The sequence below is a fragment of the Nannospalax galili genome, unplaced genomic scaffold (genome assembly GCF_000622305.1).
Source record: "Nannospalax galili isolate Female #2095 unplaced genomic scaffold, S.galili_v1.0 scaffold161, whole genome shotgun sequence".
NCBI classification, from domain to species: domain Eukaryota; kingdom Metazoa; phylum Chordata; class Mammalia; order Rodentia; family Spalacidae; genus Nannospalax; species Nannospalax galili.
This window is the reverse complement of record NW_008348586.1, coordinates 3,438,374-3,455,920: the sequence shown is the minus strand read 5'-3', so window position 1 is coordinate 3,455,920 and position 17,547 is coordinate 3,438,374. Positions and strand designations below refer to the sequence as shown.

General features: G+C 37.9%; 1 protein-coding gene across 4 annotated transcripts in view; it reads left to right on the top strand.

Annotated features, from left to right (window-relative positions):
* Nt5c2 (5'-nucleotidase, cytosolic II) overlaps window positions 1-17,547 on the top strand; it is a 224,792-nt gene that overhangs the window by 204,930 nt on the left and 2,315 nt on the right. For 3 of the 4 annotated variants that reach the window (XM_008845675.2, XM_029569602.1, XM_008845676.2), the window contains 12 exons: window positions 2,797-2,892; window positions 7,843-7,934; window positions 8,064-8,121; window positions 9,138-9,231; window positions 10,056-10,109; window positions 11,610-11,693; window positions 12,747-12,788; window positions 13,973-14,080; window positions 14,340-14,406; window positions 15,459-15,629; window positions 17,196-17,247; window positions 17,366-17,426. In XM_008845675.2, the coding sequence (XP_008843897.2) occupies window positions 2,797-2,892; window positions 7,843-7,934; window positions 8,064-8,121; window positions 9,138-9,231; window positions 10,056-10,109; window positions 11,610-11,693; window positions 12,747-12,788; window positions 13,973-14,080; window positions 14,340-14,406; window positions 15,459-15,629; window positions 17,196-17,247; window positions 17,366-17,426 (979 nt within the window). Of the gene's footprint in view, window positions 1-2,796; window positions 2,893-7,842; window positions 7,935-8,063; window positions 8,122-8,291; window positions 8,429-9,137; window positions 9,232-10,055; window positions 10,110-11,609; window positions 11,694-12,746; window positions 12,789-13,972; window positions 14,081-14,339; window positions 14,407-15,458; window positions 15,630-17,195; window positions 17,248-17,365; window positions 17,427-17,547 lie in introns of those variants that run through there. The other variant, XM_029569603.1, reaches the window with a different exon arrangement.

Here is a 17,547-nt window from a genome sequence, read left to right as displayed (position 1 = left end):
CACCACTGTATCTTTTGTATTCTTTCTTTCTCTCAGCCCTCTCTTCTTTTCTTCCTCTCTTTCCCCTCTTTTTCTCTTCTCTTTTCCCTCTTACTCACTTTTCCTCTTCCTCCCTCTTGACAGTCTATGTAGCCCAGGCTGGCCTTAAACTTGCTTTCCTCCTCAGACTCCCAAGTGCTAGAATTATAGGCATGAGCCACCATGCCCAGCTCTTTTATGTTTTTTGGTTTTGTATTTCAAGATTTTATTTATTTTAATTTTATGTGTAGGAGTGTTTTGCTTGGATATTTCTAAGTGCATCGTGTTTGTGCCTGGTGCCCTAGGAGGCTAGAAGAAAGTGTGAATCCCATGGAACTGGAGTTACAGACAGGGGTTAGCCACCATATGGGTGCTGGGAACCAAATCAGGGTCCTCTGGAAGAGCAGCTAATGCTGTTAACCCCTGAGTCATACCTCTTAACCCTTTTTTGTGTTCTTAAACAGAGCTAAGTTTATAAATATTCAGGAAGACCCACTGATGGTTAGAGAAGGAATCATTGAGCCTGCAGGCATAATCATAGGTGGTTAACTCTCTAGCCTACCTTTGACTTTTGAAAGGCAGTTAGTTACATGTCTTTCTAATGCATTTAATCTGGTAGTCAGAACCTTTTTTAGCTTTGATAGGGAAGATTGACAATTAAGAAAGATACTTAGCTGGTCTTGGTAGCAGGTGCCTTTAATCCCACAACTCTAGAGACAGAGGCAGGCCTACATAGTGAGTTCTAAGTCAGCCAAGGCTACATAGGGAGACCCCATCTTAAAATGTGTGTGTGTAAATGAAGAAGACTCTCTGAACTCTGGTTTTTGAGAATATATGAGAACACTGGACTATGGAGAGTAGACACCATTTGCCTTAAGTCATTGAGTGTGTTCTGCAAGGCGGGTACTAAGCTCAGTCAAGTGCTCTATCTGTGTCAACAGCTAGACTGTGGAAGGTGAACTGCTTGGTGTGAATCTGTAATCTGTGGGCTCCTCTCCTTGCTATGTCATTAACTGGTGGCTGAGAAAGATTCACAAGGATAATGAAGTTCACGATGAAAGAAAAGCAATCCTGAGTAGCTTCAGGGAGACTGCTTCCTAAAACTACCAGGCTGCATCCATGTTCAGTAGCTCCCTCAAATCTACTTGCTGAAAAGACTGTTTTTTATCCTATAGAAGGCCCACTTCCAAATGTACATTAATTTCTATTACACTCTCTCCTGTAAGAGTTTACAATTATATACTTGTTTGTGTGATTATTTGTTTAGTTTCTATCTTTATCACTAAAGCATAATCTCTTATGGATAGGGATAAATACTGTAGACCCAACACATTGTGGCTGACACATATCATATTCAATAAAAATGTATTGATTTAATGAATGACTAAATATAAAAAGGGGAAATTAGCTCAAGTATCACAGCATTTCCAATAGTATATGATACTCTAAATGCAAGAGAATTTGATTATTAAAATTTTGTCTTTCTACCCAAATATCATGTAGTACATTCAGTACCTAGGTGAGAGCAGACTTCTACACCATTAGCAAAAAACAAAATGGAATTTGACCGATTAATCATAGTCCTGTATATCTGAAGGGCTACAAGATTCCATTTTGCCCATAGCTTTGCCTCTTAGCAGAATTGCAATTTGATAGATATTTGTTGTATATTCCAAAAGATTTTCAATCTCTTTTTTCTATTTTTCCTGGATTTTGAAATCCTAACAATAATCAAAGCCTGGGAGGAAAAGGACTTACAATTGTTTGGTCTAGTGATTTTTCAGACTGTATTTTAACAGTTGAAACCTATTTTTCAAAAAGAAATCTTTTATAGACACTCAATATTTCTGTATCTAAGTTTACACCTATATAAACAAACACAGACAGAATGGAGGAAGGGACGACTGAGAAAGGGAACAAGGGAGAGAGAGGAAGACAGAAGGAAGAGAATAGGAAAGGAAAACAGGAGGGAAAGGGAGGGAGAGGGAGGGAAGGGAAAAACAAACAAAATGTGTGTATAATGTATGTATGTATTTGTTTGAAATAATATATGTGTCTCTGTAACATGTAATAGAGGGAAATATAGGACAGCTCAGTTATCCAAAGAAATTTAACGATTATTTAGAAAGATAGCAGCTTTGGTAAGAGGAAGTATTTTACGTATTTTAAGCTAGTTTGATTGAGTCCTTATTTCTAACATAAACCAATTGTGACTCTGTACATACCCGGAATAAATATTTGTAGTTGCTCTGAGATTCATTCCCCTGTCTCCATAATTGTGTATGCTGGGAATCAAACCCAGGGATTTCATACATGCTAGGCAAGTGCTCTATAACTGAGCTATGTCCTTAGTCCTGTGATTTTATTTTTGTTTAAAAAGTTTTATTTATTTATTTTTACTTTTTATGTGTATGAGCATTTTGCCCTCATGCATGTAAGTACACCCATATGTGCAGTGCCCACAGAGGTCAGAAGAGGATGTTGGATCCCCTGGAAGTGGAGTTAGAGACAGTTGTAAATGGCATATGGGTGCTGGGAACTGAACCTTCATCCTCTGCAAGAGCAACCAGTGCTCCTAACTGCTGAGCCATCTCCCCAGCTCCTGATTTCTTTTTAAGAATATTTTCACCCACTTTAGCATATAAGATTTTATTGTTTTGGAATATACCTGAGTTGCTACAAAGCTTGAATTAAATGAAGTCAGGTTATGGTGATTGAGCATATAAAATTGTTGCATGTATTATTTGCACTATCAGTGATTTCTTTATTTTCTTGTAGAGGACTTGTCTTTGACACACTGTATGGAAATCTTTTGAAAGTTGATGCCTATGGAAACCTCTTGGTTTGTGCACATGGATTTAACTTCATAAGAGGGTGAGTACAAAACACTTTTAACCTCTTTCTATTGTGTGTGTGTGTGTGGAGGGGGGTGTGTGTGGCATGCAGAAGGCAACCTCAAATGTCATTCCCCACGAATGGTCTGCCCTTTTTTTCCAAAATATCATATATATATATAAAATTTTATGTGTATGAATGTATTTCTTGCATGTATGTAAGTGCATTTGTGTCATGCAGTGTGACACCTCAGAGGACAGAAGAAGGTGTCGGATCCTCTGGAACTGGAGTTACAGATGGTTGTTAGCTGCCATGTGGGTGCTGGGATTTGAACCTGGGTCTTCTGCAAGAGCAGCTGGTGCTCTTAACTGTTGAGCCATCTCTCCAACCCCTAAAAAAATTTTTTTAAAGCCAGGCATAGAGTGGGGATGTGATGATAACACCTTTTTAAATTTTTAAATGAAACACTTTAATGTGTATGAGTGTTTTGCCTGCATGTATGTAAGTGCACCGTGTATGCAGTGCCAGAAGAGAGTTTTGGATCTCCTGGAACTGGAGTTTTGGGCAGTTGTTTGCCATCATGTGGGTGCTGGGAACCTAAACCCTGATCCTCTGCAAAAGCAGCTAGTGTTATTTACCAGTGAGCCATCTCTCCAGCCCTACAACTAAGATTTTTTTTAAATAGTGATACATTTTTATCTTCTAATGAATAGCTTCAGACATTTGTATAATTACATGTATTATTACTAACCCAAGCTCTTTTATATACAGATTTAAAACACAGGGTTAAAAATACAAGATACCCTGAATACAAGGTAGAGCTGGGCACAATAGTGCTTGCCGGTAGTACCAGCTGCTCTGAAAGCTGAGGTAGGAGGATCCTTGAGTCTAAGAATTCCTTGCCAGAGCCTGGATAGCATAACAGCACCCATCTCAGAAATGAGAAATGATTGGGAAGGGGAGGGGAGTTCAGTTATAGAACATTTGCTTAGAATGTGGGTGGCTCTGGGTTTGAACTACAATACCACAAAAGGAAGGAAGAAAGGGTGAAGTGAGGGGAAGAGGAGGAGAGTAAGGGTAATCATATTTAAAACAAATAACATATTTTCATAGTAATAATTCCACTATTATTATATTTGGGGTTTCTACCCTAGTAAACAGCAGTTATTAAGCATCCATCTACTTATTTTTTTGATGAACCATTCCAAGTTTTTCTTTAAAAATGTCAAAATTTGATACTGTGTCATAACTACAACTTTTGAAACATAATTGTTTTTATGTTAGGCTTTCATGTAATTTTTATAATTTATTGTTGACAATAAAGTGGTTAACTTCACAGTTGCACTGTAATAATTAAAAAGACAGTGCTTCTGGGAAGTACTTTTTATAACAAGAGGTATAAACTATCTGAAATTGCATCAGAGCTTCCTTTAAATCTGAAGTCATGGTTATGTCCCTCTTAGAATTGACGCATCTGGTACAGTGCTATTCAGCAAGCTTTACTGTGAGCTCAGAAATGTCTCAGGTGTACACTGTGAGAACAGTGTGAAGTATATATTCACCTTGATGTATCTGAGCAGGCCAAGGAGGGTTATATCCATCTCTCTTCTATTGTTAGTGTAAAAGGTGCTTTGTGTCAGGAAGCAGCTTTAAAAATAAAATGGCATGTAGCTCTTTTACATGCAGATATTGACACTATTATTCAGAGTCCCAGTGAAGATGAACCAGGGTTTTATTTATGTCTGAAAGGGATTTTGTTGTTGTTAATAGAAAAGACAGAGAAAAAAAAGTGAAGAGAAGCAGTTGAATAAATTAGTTTCACAGCCAAATTTGACTCAAATATATAGACCTAAGCTAGGAATGGTGGTGCACATCTGTAATCCCAGTATCAGGATTAGGAGTTCAGGTCATCCTTGGCCTGTGAGTTCCAGAGCAGCCTGGGCTACATGAGGCCTTGTTTCAAACACAAAAATAACAAGCAAGATCCTGCTGCATTCCCCCTAATAAAGTTTCAAAGTAGCTTCTTTGGAAGTACTTTTAATAATAAGTTTATTTGTGAGTCAATGTGGAGTCATTCAAATTTAGTACAATACAGTCCTTAGAATAAAAAGGAGAAAAAAAATCTTAGAAAGGAGAGACTTTGAAAGTAGGGGAAAAGAAAAGAATGGTTATTAAAGTGCAGTGGTGGACAAGGCTAGACAAATCCACATTCCATCTGGCATCATCTGACACACTTGGCTAAGTTGGGGTGTCATTTTTCAGAAAAAAGATTATTTTGTGAGTCACAGAGAGTTAGAAGTAATTCGTATTATAACTGCTTTCTTTCCAACTCCAAGTTTATTTTTCCTCCTTTCATGATGTATTATTTTCCCTTGAATTGAAATGCTAACCATATTTATAAGTCAGCTTGGGTTGTAACTGCTAAAAAATTGCTGTCTATCTTTTGAGTGAGGGCAATGTGCTTAATATTAACTATTCCTGTCTGCATTATTTTTTGTTACAGAAAATCTTAGAATGCCAAAGAAGAGATATTCTAAGTCATTTTTTATTATAAATAAATTCTTTGTTTCATAAGAATGTTTCATAAGGGTGATTAAAAGGTGACTGAACCAAGAAGCTAATATAATTTTATATGCCTAACCGGAGTTCATGCTGTTTGTAATTAGCAAACCTAAGCAGGAATATATTCAACTCACTCTAAGGTTTACATTTGGTTTTGTTTATATAGATGTGTATACTTGCATAGATTGGCTGTGAAGATTCCCAGCCTAGGGGAAAAAAATCTTCAATAAAGAGTACCAGGGCTGGGGGTGTAGCTCAGTTAGGGAATAGAGCTCAGAGGTGGAATGCTTGCCTGCATGTACCAGACTCTAGGTTTGGTCTCTAGCATTCAGGGGTGGGGTAGGGGAAGGATTTTTTTTTCCCTCTCTCTTTTCTTTTCCTTTGACTCTGGACTAGGATAGACTCTACTGTTCTTATTTGATGCAGTTCATTGTTTTCTCATTACTCTGTCTGTCAGCTCTTCTCTTTCTCCTCTCCCCTCCCTTCTTCCCCTTTTCTCTCTTCTCCCCTTTCCTTCTCTCCCCTCTTTCCTCTCTCCCATACAACTGGTCTCACTTTGTACCCCGGTTTGCTTGGAACTTGCCCTATATAGTAGAAGCTGACATTGAACTCCTGATCCTCCTACTTCCATCTCCCAAGTGCTATGCCACCATGCCTGTCTTTATCAGCTTTTGCTATATAATAAGTTACTCCAAGACAGCAGCTTAAAAAAAATGACCAGATTTCTTTTCTATTTTCTCTTCTCCCCCACCAGCCCCCGACAGGATATCCCTGTAGCCCCAGCTGGCTTGCAACTCACTATATAGACCGGGTTAGCTTACTAATCACAGAGATCCACCTGCTTCTGCCTATTGGGATTAAAGGTGTGCACCACCACGCCTGGCTAATTCATTTTATTAAACTAAAAATTCTGAGTTAATTGGACATGGTGGCTCATGCTTGTAATTCTAGCACTCGAGGCTGAGACAGGGTGATCACAAATTTGAAGCCAGACTGGACTGCATAACAAGACTCTGTCACCATTTTGTTTTTTTTTTTTTTTTTTGAAAGTTAGTTGGGCAGCTAATGAGATCCAAGCAGAGACTTGGAAAAGATTTGTGCATTGTGGCTTGCCTTCTTCTGTGCTTGGAACCCTGAGACTTACAGGTGAATGAGAACGAGATAGTCAGCTGAAGGATGAAAGGTACTTGGAAAAAAATGAGGTGCTTGGGCAGCTGCCTGATAACTGGTAGACGTGATCGAGGCCATTCTAGATCAGCTGCTTACTGACCACATACATGAATAGCAATGCAGAAGTGGTTTCAAGTCTCTGCTTGGATCCCTTACCTGTTGTTCACACCTCTCTGTGCTCAAGGCAGGAAAAATAGACTGAGCTTCTAATGGGACGAGACACAAATGCATTAGAAAGGGATATTTTTATAATTTATCTAGTTATTCCTCCAGTTTATCCTAAAATGCCAATTTAATATTTTTACATACTAGGTTTTTTGTTTATATTTTTAGTGTATATTTTTGTGCATTCCATACAATTAATATTAATCGTATTTAAATCCACACCCACTCATAGACCTCCCCCACCAGATTTCATGCATTCTGTCATATATGTTAAGGCCTACATATTAGTTTTGATAGCCTCTGCTTGAACACTTAAGTGACACCCTCCTGTTCCTGAATGGAGCGTAGCATGGTCTGTTTTTTATTTCACTGTTCTTCTTTCTTTACTGAAATTGGTCCACTTAGCCTATAAGGCTCGGCTCATATCCTACCACCCACATGAACGAACCCTTCCTAGGTTGTTCTTGTCGTTTGGAGACAGGCTTTGCTGTGTAGCCCTGGCTGGCCTGGAACTCACTATACCTATTTTTTGTCTACCTTTCAAGCTGAAATAGTTTCCCTTTGGTTTTCATATAGCTCTTGTCAGCTTTCTTGTAGTAGTTGGGATTTTTTTGGACATTCTAATTGTATCCATGTATGGCTTAACTCTCCTACCATAGTGAGAAGCCTGAGTTGTTTTGTCTTTAAAGAGAACTTTTTTAAAAAATTATTTTATTATTTTATGTGTATGAGCATATTGCCTGCATGTGTGTAAGTGCACCCGTATTGTACAGTGCCCACAGAGGTCAGAAGAGGGTGTCAGATCTGGAACTGGAGTTTTGGACAGTTGTTAGCTGCCATGTGGATGCTGGGAATCAAACTCAGGTCCTCTAGCAAGAGTAGTCTGTGCTCTTAACCACTGAGCCATCTCTCCAGCCACTCTTTAAAGGTTCATCCCAAGCTTATTCATCTTCATAGCTATATTTAATATTTGAAACTTGTTAATCTTCGTACCTATACTTAATATTTGAGACAATTTTCGAATAATGAATATTTTTCCACTGTTAACATGCTATTTTTGAATGTCAATTAATTTTTAAATTTTTCTTTCAGACCAGAAACTAGAGAGCAGTATCCAAACAAATTTATCCAACGAGATGATACTGAACGATTTTACATCTTGAACACACTGTTCAATCTGCCAGGTAACCCCATTCTATGCTTGCATATACTAACGCTGTCCCTCTTTCTGTGATTGTGTTTACTCAAGGGAGGTAATCAAGTCAGCTTGGATTTCTTCACTTACAGCTCATTAATAACTGTTCTTTTTTCAGAGACCTACCTGTTGGCCTGCCTCGTAGATTTTTTTACTAATTGTCCCAGATATACCAGGTACGTTTATACTACAGTTTTCTTTTTCCATTTGATTTTTAAAAATTGATGTGCAGGGTTTTAGAGAACTGGCCATTGTAGGTCTTTTCTGCTTTTCTAAAGTGAATTTAGTGCTAGTGAGAGATGCCACATTGCCAGCCTGAGAGATGGGACAGCACCAGCAGCTCCATGCAGGCTCTCACCTCCCACACGGCCCCTCTCCTTGCCAGTGTGCTGCAGCCATGTTTGGAAGGGACCACTTCTGATTGGCTTCTCCTGGGAATGAAGACGGCCAGCAGAGGTGCTAATTGTGACAACTGAGTGGGAGGTTTGTGTGATGATTATCTGTCCAAGCAGAATTACACTAAAACCCCCCAACTCACTTCACAGCAGCTACCCAGGAGCCATTCAGGGATGGTAATTTAGTTTCATTCCCAGGCCCAGCAAGGTTTCAGCAAGGAATAAATGTTTATCTTCCCTAAAGCATAATTTTACTTAAGTCTTGCACAGTTATCCTTTCCTTTGGGGGGTTGTTGGGAGTTGTGTAGCCATGGCTTAAAATGTAACTGTATGTGCTAGAGTGTGCTAACTTCTTATTTGAGGGCTTACTTCAAGACACCAAATTTGGTGGAAAACTGAGTTACTAATTAAATAGAAAGTGAACAGTACATTTGTACCTAGGGACAATACCAGGAAAGTCAGGGTGGAAAGTACCTAAATGACCAATTTTAAGTTTTAAATATTTGTTTAGTGAGAACCTGTTTCTAAAAATGATACAGAACTGAATATTTTGGAACCTTGGCCTTTTAATTTCAACATATGTCACCTTATGTTTGTTTACAATTATATTACATTTTGCTACAATATTCTGGCCATTTGTAATGATCAAAGATGGATTTTCATTAGGGAGAATTTTCCTAATTAACCACAGCATATACCCATGTGATATGGAAACTTTGGGTCCCTTGGTCAGTTTTGATATTCATTTATTTACTCTGTTTTGGATTCCCTGTCATGTTCTTTTCATCTTTCTGTAGCTGTGAAACAGGATTTAAAGATGGGGACCTCTTCATGTCCTACCGGAGCATGTTCCAGGATGTAAGAGATGCTGTTGACTGGGTTCATTACAAGGTACTTAAAAGCTGTTTAATCACCTGTTTACTCTCTGGCACATAATTTATGGTCAAATACTAACTTTGCAAGGCCAACTAGAGTAGAATTTTCTTCTGTTTAAAAAGAAAGGGGGGGGTGAGATGGCTCAGTGGTTAAGAGCACTGACTGCTCTTGCAGAAGACCCAGGTTCAAATCCTAGCACCCATATGGTGATTAATGGCCACCTGTATCTCTAGTTCCAGGGGATCTGACTCCCTCTTCTGACCTCCACAGGCATTGTATAACATGGGTGCACCTACATGCATGCATATAACACTCATACACATAAAAATAAATAAAAAAAAATTGAAAAAGAAAGAGGGTAGGATGACTGGTTGTAGTGGTGCACACCTTTCATCCCAGCACTCAGAGGCAGAGGCAGGTGGATCTCTGTGAGATTGAGGCCAGCCTGTTCTACATAGTGAGTTCTAGGTCTGCTGGGGTACAGAAGACCCTGTCTCAAAAAAAAACCAAAAGAGAGTTTTCTAATAAACTTATATGTTAAAAACCAATTTGTAGGTCAATTATGGTGGCATACACCTGCAATCCCAGAGACTGGGAGACAAAGCAAGGTGGTCACAAGTTGAAAGCCAACCTGGGCTCCAAAGTGAGGCTTTGTCTCAAACAAGCCAACCCCTTAATTTATGATCCAGGCATGGTGTCCTAGATCTGTAATCTCAGTACTTGGGAGACTGAGGCAGGAGGATCATGAGTCCAAAGGCTAGCCCGTGTCAAAAGTAACAAGAAGAAGCCAACAAAAATCCTGTTTTTATTGTTTTCTTAGTGTTTTCTTCTTCTTCTAGGGATCCCTTAAGGAAAAGACAGTTGAAAATCTTGAGAAGTATGTGGTCAAAGATGTGAGTATTAAAAGGGGAAATAAATCTTCATGGTAACTTATTTTGCTTAGTAAAGAAGTGAATGATAAACCTATTTCTAATGAAATACACATGAGAAGATACTTGTTGTAGCATAATCAGAAAGACTTTTCAACCAGAGCATAGATTTTACTAGTTTTTCCTGTTTGTTGAGAGGAAAGAAGAAGACTCAGTGTTTGTCCTTTTAACTCTAATCATAACAGCTAGAGGATCACTGTGTCTACATTGCCATGCTATGATTGATGCCTTACAATATAAGGCATCAATATATAATCTTCATGGAACTGAGAGACTTGGTATTTTTATAGATGTAGACACTGAAGAATAAAGGAATGATCAAATATCTTGCTGAAGGTCATCTAGGTAGTAAATAGTAAGCTGAGACGCACCCAGATCATGAGCACTGCACTTGATCCACTCAAAAATGTGCATGGATTTGACTGTTATCAGCCTTTAATCTATTAGCAAAAAATGATCTATTAGCTTTAAAATACATTAAAAATTAGTAAACAGATGAAATTTAAAAATATCTATAGATCATAGTATTCAACTAATGTTAATTTTCAATTATGTTGAAGTTATAGTGTTAATATTAAAGAAAACTGTACGGAATTCATGGGAAGAATATATGTGTACATGTGCATATGAATATAGTTTCACAACTTTTCTATAAGTCTAAAATTGTTTCAAAAAAATCTACAGGCTGGTTATATAGCCTAGAAAAGCACTTGCTGAGTACGTACAAGACTTGGGTGCAAGCCCCAGCACTGTTTAAAAAACAGTTTACACACGTACACAATCTGAAGATGAGGTGCTTCTTTCTTTACTATAGAGTAAAATTAAAATGCAGTGGCAGTTTGTTTTGGGATTTGTCCTTCCTCCCTATTCCCCTTACGGTTTCAAGAAAGGACACTGAATAGGAGGACTCGGGAGAATTTGTAAAGGAACCTACTTGTGAGAGAAAGAAAAGGCTTTTATTTCCAGACACATCAAGAGTTCGACTTTTCTTGTTTTATCTGCAATTGGGTGTGGATATTTCTAGGTTGCACCTGCAGCTATCATTTCATTGTGCATGAAGTCATAGTACCCACAGTGGAGACATATCTAGTAAACCCCATGTAGAATATTTGTTGGTGCAGTTTAGAATCAACTTCTGATCTCTAACATACCTAAATCACACACTTTAGAAACCACAAGGTTTTTTTGAGGCAGACCTCAAGAAGGAAAGTAAAGGTCTATTATTAATGATCATGTATTCATTTTACACATAAAGATGTTGTATATAATATATACTGTGTATCTTAATACTTTAAAAGCCAAATAATGCAGGCTTTTAAATGCAAAATTCTGAAACCAACTATTTCTGAAAAGGTTTATTACCCTCTTCTTATTTAGACAGAATTCCAATATATGACTATGCTAATCTATAAATATACAATACAACCATTGAAGTATTTTGTTCATTATCATATTATATTTCAGGGAAAATTGCCTTTGCTTCTGAGCCGGATGAAAGAAGTAGGGAAAGTATTTCTTGCCACCAACAGTGACTATAAATATACAGATGTAAGTGCTTAATTTTTATATTTGTTTATATATAGAAATTATTGTGACCTGAAGAACTGTAAAGATGAAGAAGACAGAATTTATTAAATGAGGGTCATTTCTTGCAATCTTACTTTGAAAACAGTAAAAAAATTAAAAGTATATAAAATAACGGTCATGCTAGAATTATTGTAACTTAAAAAATACTTTTTGACTATTACACTGACTACTTAAAGGTTTTAATTCGGGGGCTATTGAAAACACTTGTGCTGATTTAAATGACTTCTCTGTCTTTTTAGAACCTCATTTATCTAAATTTGAGAACTCACACCCTTTACTTTCTGTACCTCCCTGCTGTTGGAAGCCCAGTAGTAAGAGGTGGTGTAAAGGTGTTTTGAATCTTAGGCATTGAAACTTACTACCTCTTTAAATTGTTTTAAAAATTATGATTAAAGGTTGGGGGTAGGGGCAGATTTAAACGCTTTCACTGAGACAGTTACAGACTAATGGTTCTATTAAGAAGTTCTGTCCCCATCAGTTCTCTATTGAGACGGTGGTATTTTATTTACATGTGAGTATTAGTGTTCCCAGTGTCCTTATTGCCACATGTGTCTTTCAGAAGTGGACTGGACATATGAAGGAGTCCACAGAGATATCTAGAAGCCTGGATCCCCAAGACAGAGGCTTTTTTTTTTTTTTTTTTTTTGGTCTCATGAAACCTTAATTTTTAAATTTTTGGGGGGGTCTTTTTTGAGATAAGGTCTCCCTGTAGCCCCAGCTGGCCTTAAACTTACTATGTAGACCAGGCTGGCCTTGAACTCACAGAGATCTGCCTGCCTCTGCCTCCCAAGTGCTGGGATTAAAGGCGTGCGCCACCACACCCAGCCAATTTTTTAATTTTTACTTTTCACTGTCATGATTTCATAAAATATAGAGAAAACAAAAATGTGGTTAATTCTATATTGAAAATGTGGTTAGTGTATATGTAGTTAATTCATACCTTAACCATTTTTTTTAGGTGTTAATATTTCCTTTGCAAAAGTCATATGTGGACTTTCTTGCTTTTTTTTCCAGAAAATCATGACTTACCTGTTTGATTTCCCACATGGCCCCAAGGTATTATAGTAACTTAATAGATCATTTCTTAAGTAATAATGAATTTTATTTTATCATTATGGAATATTTAAGGGAAGGAACTGGTCAGGACCCACCTAGAAAAGTCCTAGTTGGAAGGCCCATTGTTTAATCCTGATTAAAAGAAGTAATCCAATACTAGCAGAGTTTAAAACCTCTAGCAATATAAATATTTACTAGATAGAAATAAAAAGGATATCTATGTGGTTTATACTGGCTAGGATCAAAACAAGTTCTATGCAGAACTGTTGTTTGCACGTCAGTGAATCAAATTTCAGATTAAGAATAATATTGGTTTAACAGAAGCAGAATTTGGATGTGAATATTCTTGACAATTTCTAGATTAGTTATTGGTGAGTTTTGTGCCAAAAAAGCAGTTACTCTTCTCTTGATATTTAGAAGTCTTTCTGTATTTTTTTTTTTTTTTTTGGACTTTTTGAGACAGTGTCTCCCTGTAGCCTCAGCTGGCCTGCCTCTGAGTGCTGGGATTAAAGGTGTGTGCCACCATGCCCGGCCTCTGTATTCTATTTAAGGGACAAACATTGCAGCTTAGTCACATACTTACAGAATATAATCATAGACTTACATGAATAAGCATTAGTGAATACCCAATTGCCCAAAGTTACAGTGTACATTGTCCTTCAGCTTGGCCTGAAGAGATTAATGCTGTGGTTCTATTTCAGGATGGAAATAATTTCACTTGGCTTAACTTCAACATTAGTTTTGTGATTTCTTTGCAATATGAGCCAAAGGCCATTGTTTAACTATAGAGCCATCATTCAAAGAACAAGTGGCACATCCTGATACAGGGCTTGGTGTTTTTATATACCTGTCAGACCTGTCTCTGAATCTGCCCCTTGAATATGGACTTGCATCCCTCCCTTGCTGCTTTTCTCCTATTTCAGAGTATTAGCAGCATATAGGGAAAGTTCTGTAAAATAAATTACTATATTTCAGAAAATAATTTAAAATGTAGAGATTATCAAAGCCATTTATTATTTGTTCCTGTCTGCTTCCAAAAGATGTGGTTTATAACTAGGCATAATATTTTTGTAAAATGATGGCTTTTTTTGGTTATGCTTAGTATCTTAAAACGCCTTGTGTTTGAGTGAGAATAAGAATTAGGCCCACGGTCATGTTTGGTTTTGCTGGTTCTCCTTTCCCAGCCTGGGAGCTCCCATCGACCATGGCAGTCCTACTTTGACCTGATTTTGGTGGATGCAAGGAAACCACTCTTTTTTGGAGAGGGCACAGTACTCCGTCAGGTGGATACTGTAAGTTGAGAAGGTGATATGTATGCTAACATGCTGTCCTTCATGTGTCTCCTTTCCCCATTTCCCTCTTAAGAAAGCAAATATATTTAATTTTAATGACCATAATCTCTCTTTTGAAATTAGGAGTCTTGGTCTTAACTGGGGTAGTCCAACAAACTGCTAATTAAAAAGAATTAGTGTCTGGTCAAGTAAGCAGTATGGATAAAGACTGTGGTAAAATGATGAAAGTATTACAAAAATCTATATTCTCTTTATCCAGAAAACTGGCAAACTGAAAATTGGTACCTATACAGGCCCCCTACAGCATGGGATCGTCTACTCAGGAGGTGAGTCCCAGGCTTCCCTTTGTTCTGGGTAAGTCTGCACAGTATGTATTGTCTTCCCTAGACTGCTCCTGAAGACCTTACTGTGGACAGTTCCTTGTTCTCTCAGCATAGTGCCATGAACATTCTTCATGGTTAGCAATGTCACCTATAGAAGGTAAATAGTCATCTGCTAAGTAAGAATCAAGGAGAGTGAGTTTTATTTACACTGAAAGGATCCTTCTTTACCTGTTTGAGGGTTTGTCTCAGTGTTCTGGAATGATTTGGGTTATGTTTCTCAAAGGATTAAAAAAATTTTCTTAGCTTATTTTTTTTAAAAGAATTATATGTGTATGAGTGTATTGCCTGCATGCATGCAAATACACTGTATCATTCAGTGCCCTCGGAGGTCAGAAGAGAGCATCAGATCAACTGGAGTTACAATTTTTAGCTGCCATGTGGGTGATGGGAATTGAACCCAGGTCCTCTACAAGAGTAGCCAGTGCTCTTAACCGCTGAGCCATCTCTCCAGCTCATGTGGATGCATTTTATGTCAAGAGTTAGAAATAGTTGAATATCTGGGCCTTTAGTCCCAGCACTTGGGAGGCAGAGGCAGGCAGATCTCTGTGAGTTCCAGGCCAGCTGGGGCTACAGGGAGACCCTTTTTAAAAAGGAAAAAAAAAAAAAAAAAAAAAAAAAGGAATAGTTGTATAAAGCCAATTTAATGATAGATCTATAGTGAAAAATAGTTGTGATGCTTTTGGTGGTATGAGGATTGACCTAGGGCCTTGTGCATGCTAGGTAAATACTCAGTCACTGAACGGTATCTCCAGCCCATCTGTATTTTTGCTGGTTAACTTTACTAAAACTGAGACATGTATTAGTGTTGCTCTTAGACTCGTAATCAGAGCTCTGCTCAGGACAGTAGTGCTAAAAGCCTTCTCTGAGGCCTTAAAAAGAACAGTGAACCTTTTTTTTTTTTTTTTTTAAGAAAGATCTATTTTTTCAGTTGTGGCACTTTGAATGCTATCTTTAATATAGAAAAATTTTTCTCATCATTCACTCCAAATGTTCAGGTTCATCTGATACAATCTGTGATCTGTTGGGAGCCAAAGGCAAAGACATTTTGTATATTGGAGATCACATTTTTGGAGATATTTTGAAATCAAAGAAACGGCAAGGGTGGCGAACTTTCTTGGTGATTCCTGAACTTGCACAGGAGCTCCATGTCTGGACTGACAAGAGCTGTAAGGAACTGTTACTCTTTCTTTACAAATCTTTGCCACAACTAGTTTATGTCTTTAATGAAGGACTTTGAATTGATCCTCTTTGATAAGTAATTACTTTGTATATAAGGTGCCAAATGTAGTCGAAAGATAGACCCTGATATCTTGGACATCCACTTGCCATTAGTGTATTCAACCATTTCATACAACTCTAGATTTTGTAGATACGTAACATGTATTTTTCAAATTTTTGAATCCCTTGGAGGTTAAGTGTAGAATGTCCCTGTTCTGAGTTATATTACAATATCACCTGACCTGTGACCTGGCTCTTCCCTGTGGTCTGATGTCCATATTTCCCCATGGCTAGTAGTCCCAGTCTCTTGAACACTCCCTATCTGTGATTCTGGGGCAGTAATGGTTGTGAATACTAATCACCTCCTGGTATTTACTCTTCTGAGAAATGAAGACTGAGGACAAATTACTTTCTTGAATTGAGCCGCACATATTGTGTATTATATAGTATATACCCCAATTTTAGTTGTGGTACTGGATGGTTATATGAAGATGTTTATATGTAAATTCTCCATCCAGTCCTAGGGAGTCTCACCCTCATTGTGGTAAAAGTTACCAATTCCAGAAACTTGGCCTGCCTTGATGGGAATTCTGGCTCCTTTACTTAAAATCTGCCTGCACCCCTAGGCCTTACTTTCTCAAATATGAAAAAGGGAATAACAACAGTACCTACCTGTCTCAAATGTAACAAGTCTTAACTGAGGTAGTATGGATATAAAGAAAAGAGAAGTGACAACCCTTCTCCAACAGGGCTTCTCTTCTGAACATAATTTGAATACTTTTCAATTCTAAAGAGGGTCGAAGGAAATGTGTGCTACACAGTAGCTGTATTAGAGCTTAGTTCTCTTGGGGACTCAGGTTGAGAAAGGCTACAGCACATATGAAGTATGCAGTAGGTACTGACCTTGGCTGTTACATTGCGCATATTTCAGGCTTTCCACTTGCAAAGTTTTAGAAGCCTAATTTGATATGACTCTGTTTTCTGAACTTATGACTCTGGACAGGTCACCTAATTCTTAGTTCTTTTTCTAAAAGTAGGACTACCAAGGCCAGTGAGATGGGCTTGATGAGCTTAATTGACCTCAGTTCGATTTCCAGAATTGACATGGTGGAAGGAGAGAACTGCCTCACACAGGTTGTCTTCTGACCTCCACACAGACACAAATAAATAATTTTAAGTGAGGCCATCAGTAGTTCCTTCACTGATGTAAACTGAGAATGAGCACATAGCTGGGAAGGAACATTTCATAGTTGGTGGCTCTTTGAGTAGGAGGAAAGGTAAAGAGGGAATTACAGTGTTCATCTGCTAGCAGAGACCATAAAGGCAATCGGTGGGCTTCCCTGAAGGAAAAGTAGCTAATTTAGACACTTGCCTGTATCTGTAAGCACGTTGGTCCCAGGCTGTTCTTTTTGGTCACATCTGAAATGTCTTTTAGTTTTAGCACCTGTTAAAAGCCAAGTACTTTTGCTTGATTTTTGTAATATATTTTCCTTTCCTTCCCAAACTCTTATTAGCACTTTTTGAAGAACTTCAGAGCTTGGATATTTTCTTGGCTGAACTCTATAAGTAAGTTTCCAAATTCTACAATGTAATTCTCTAAAAACCACCTACCTCTTTAAGAATTACTTAGGGGCAAGGCATGTTAGTCTTGGAGATTCTCACTGTGTTTCCCTCTTGTCTCCAGGCACCTTGACAGCAGTAGCAATGAGCGCCCAGACATTAGTTCCATCCAGAGACGAATTAAGGTATCCAAATGGGATTTGGAAGAAAAATCATAAGTTTTCACATTTCTGATTTTATATATAGATTTGTATATAGCTAGTTCCCAATAAATAGTTGGATAAGCTGAGAATGAATATATATATA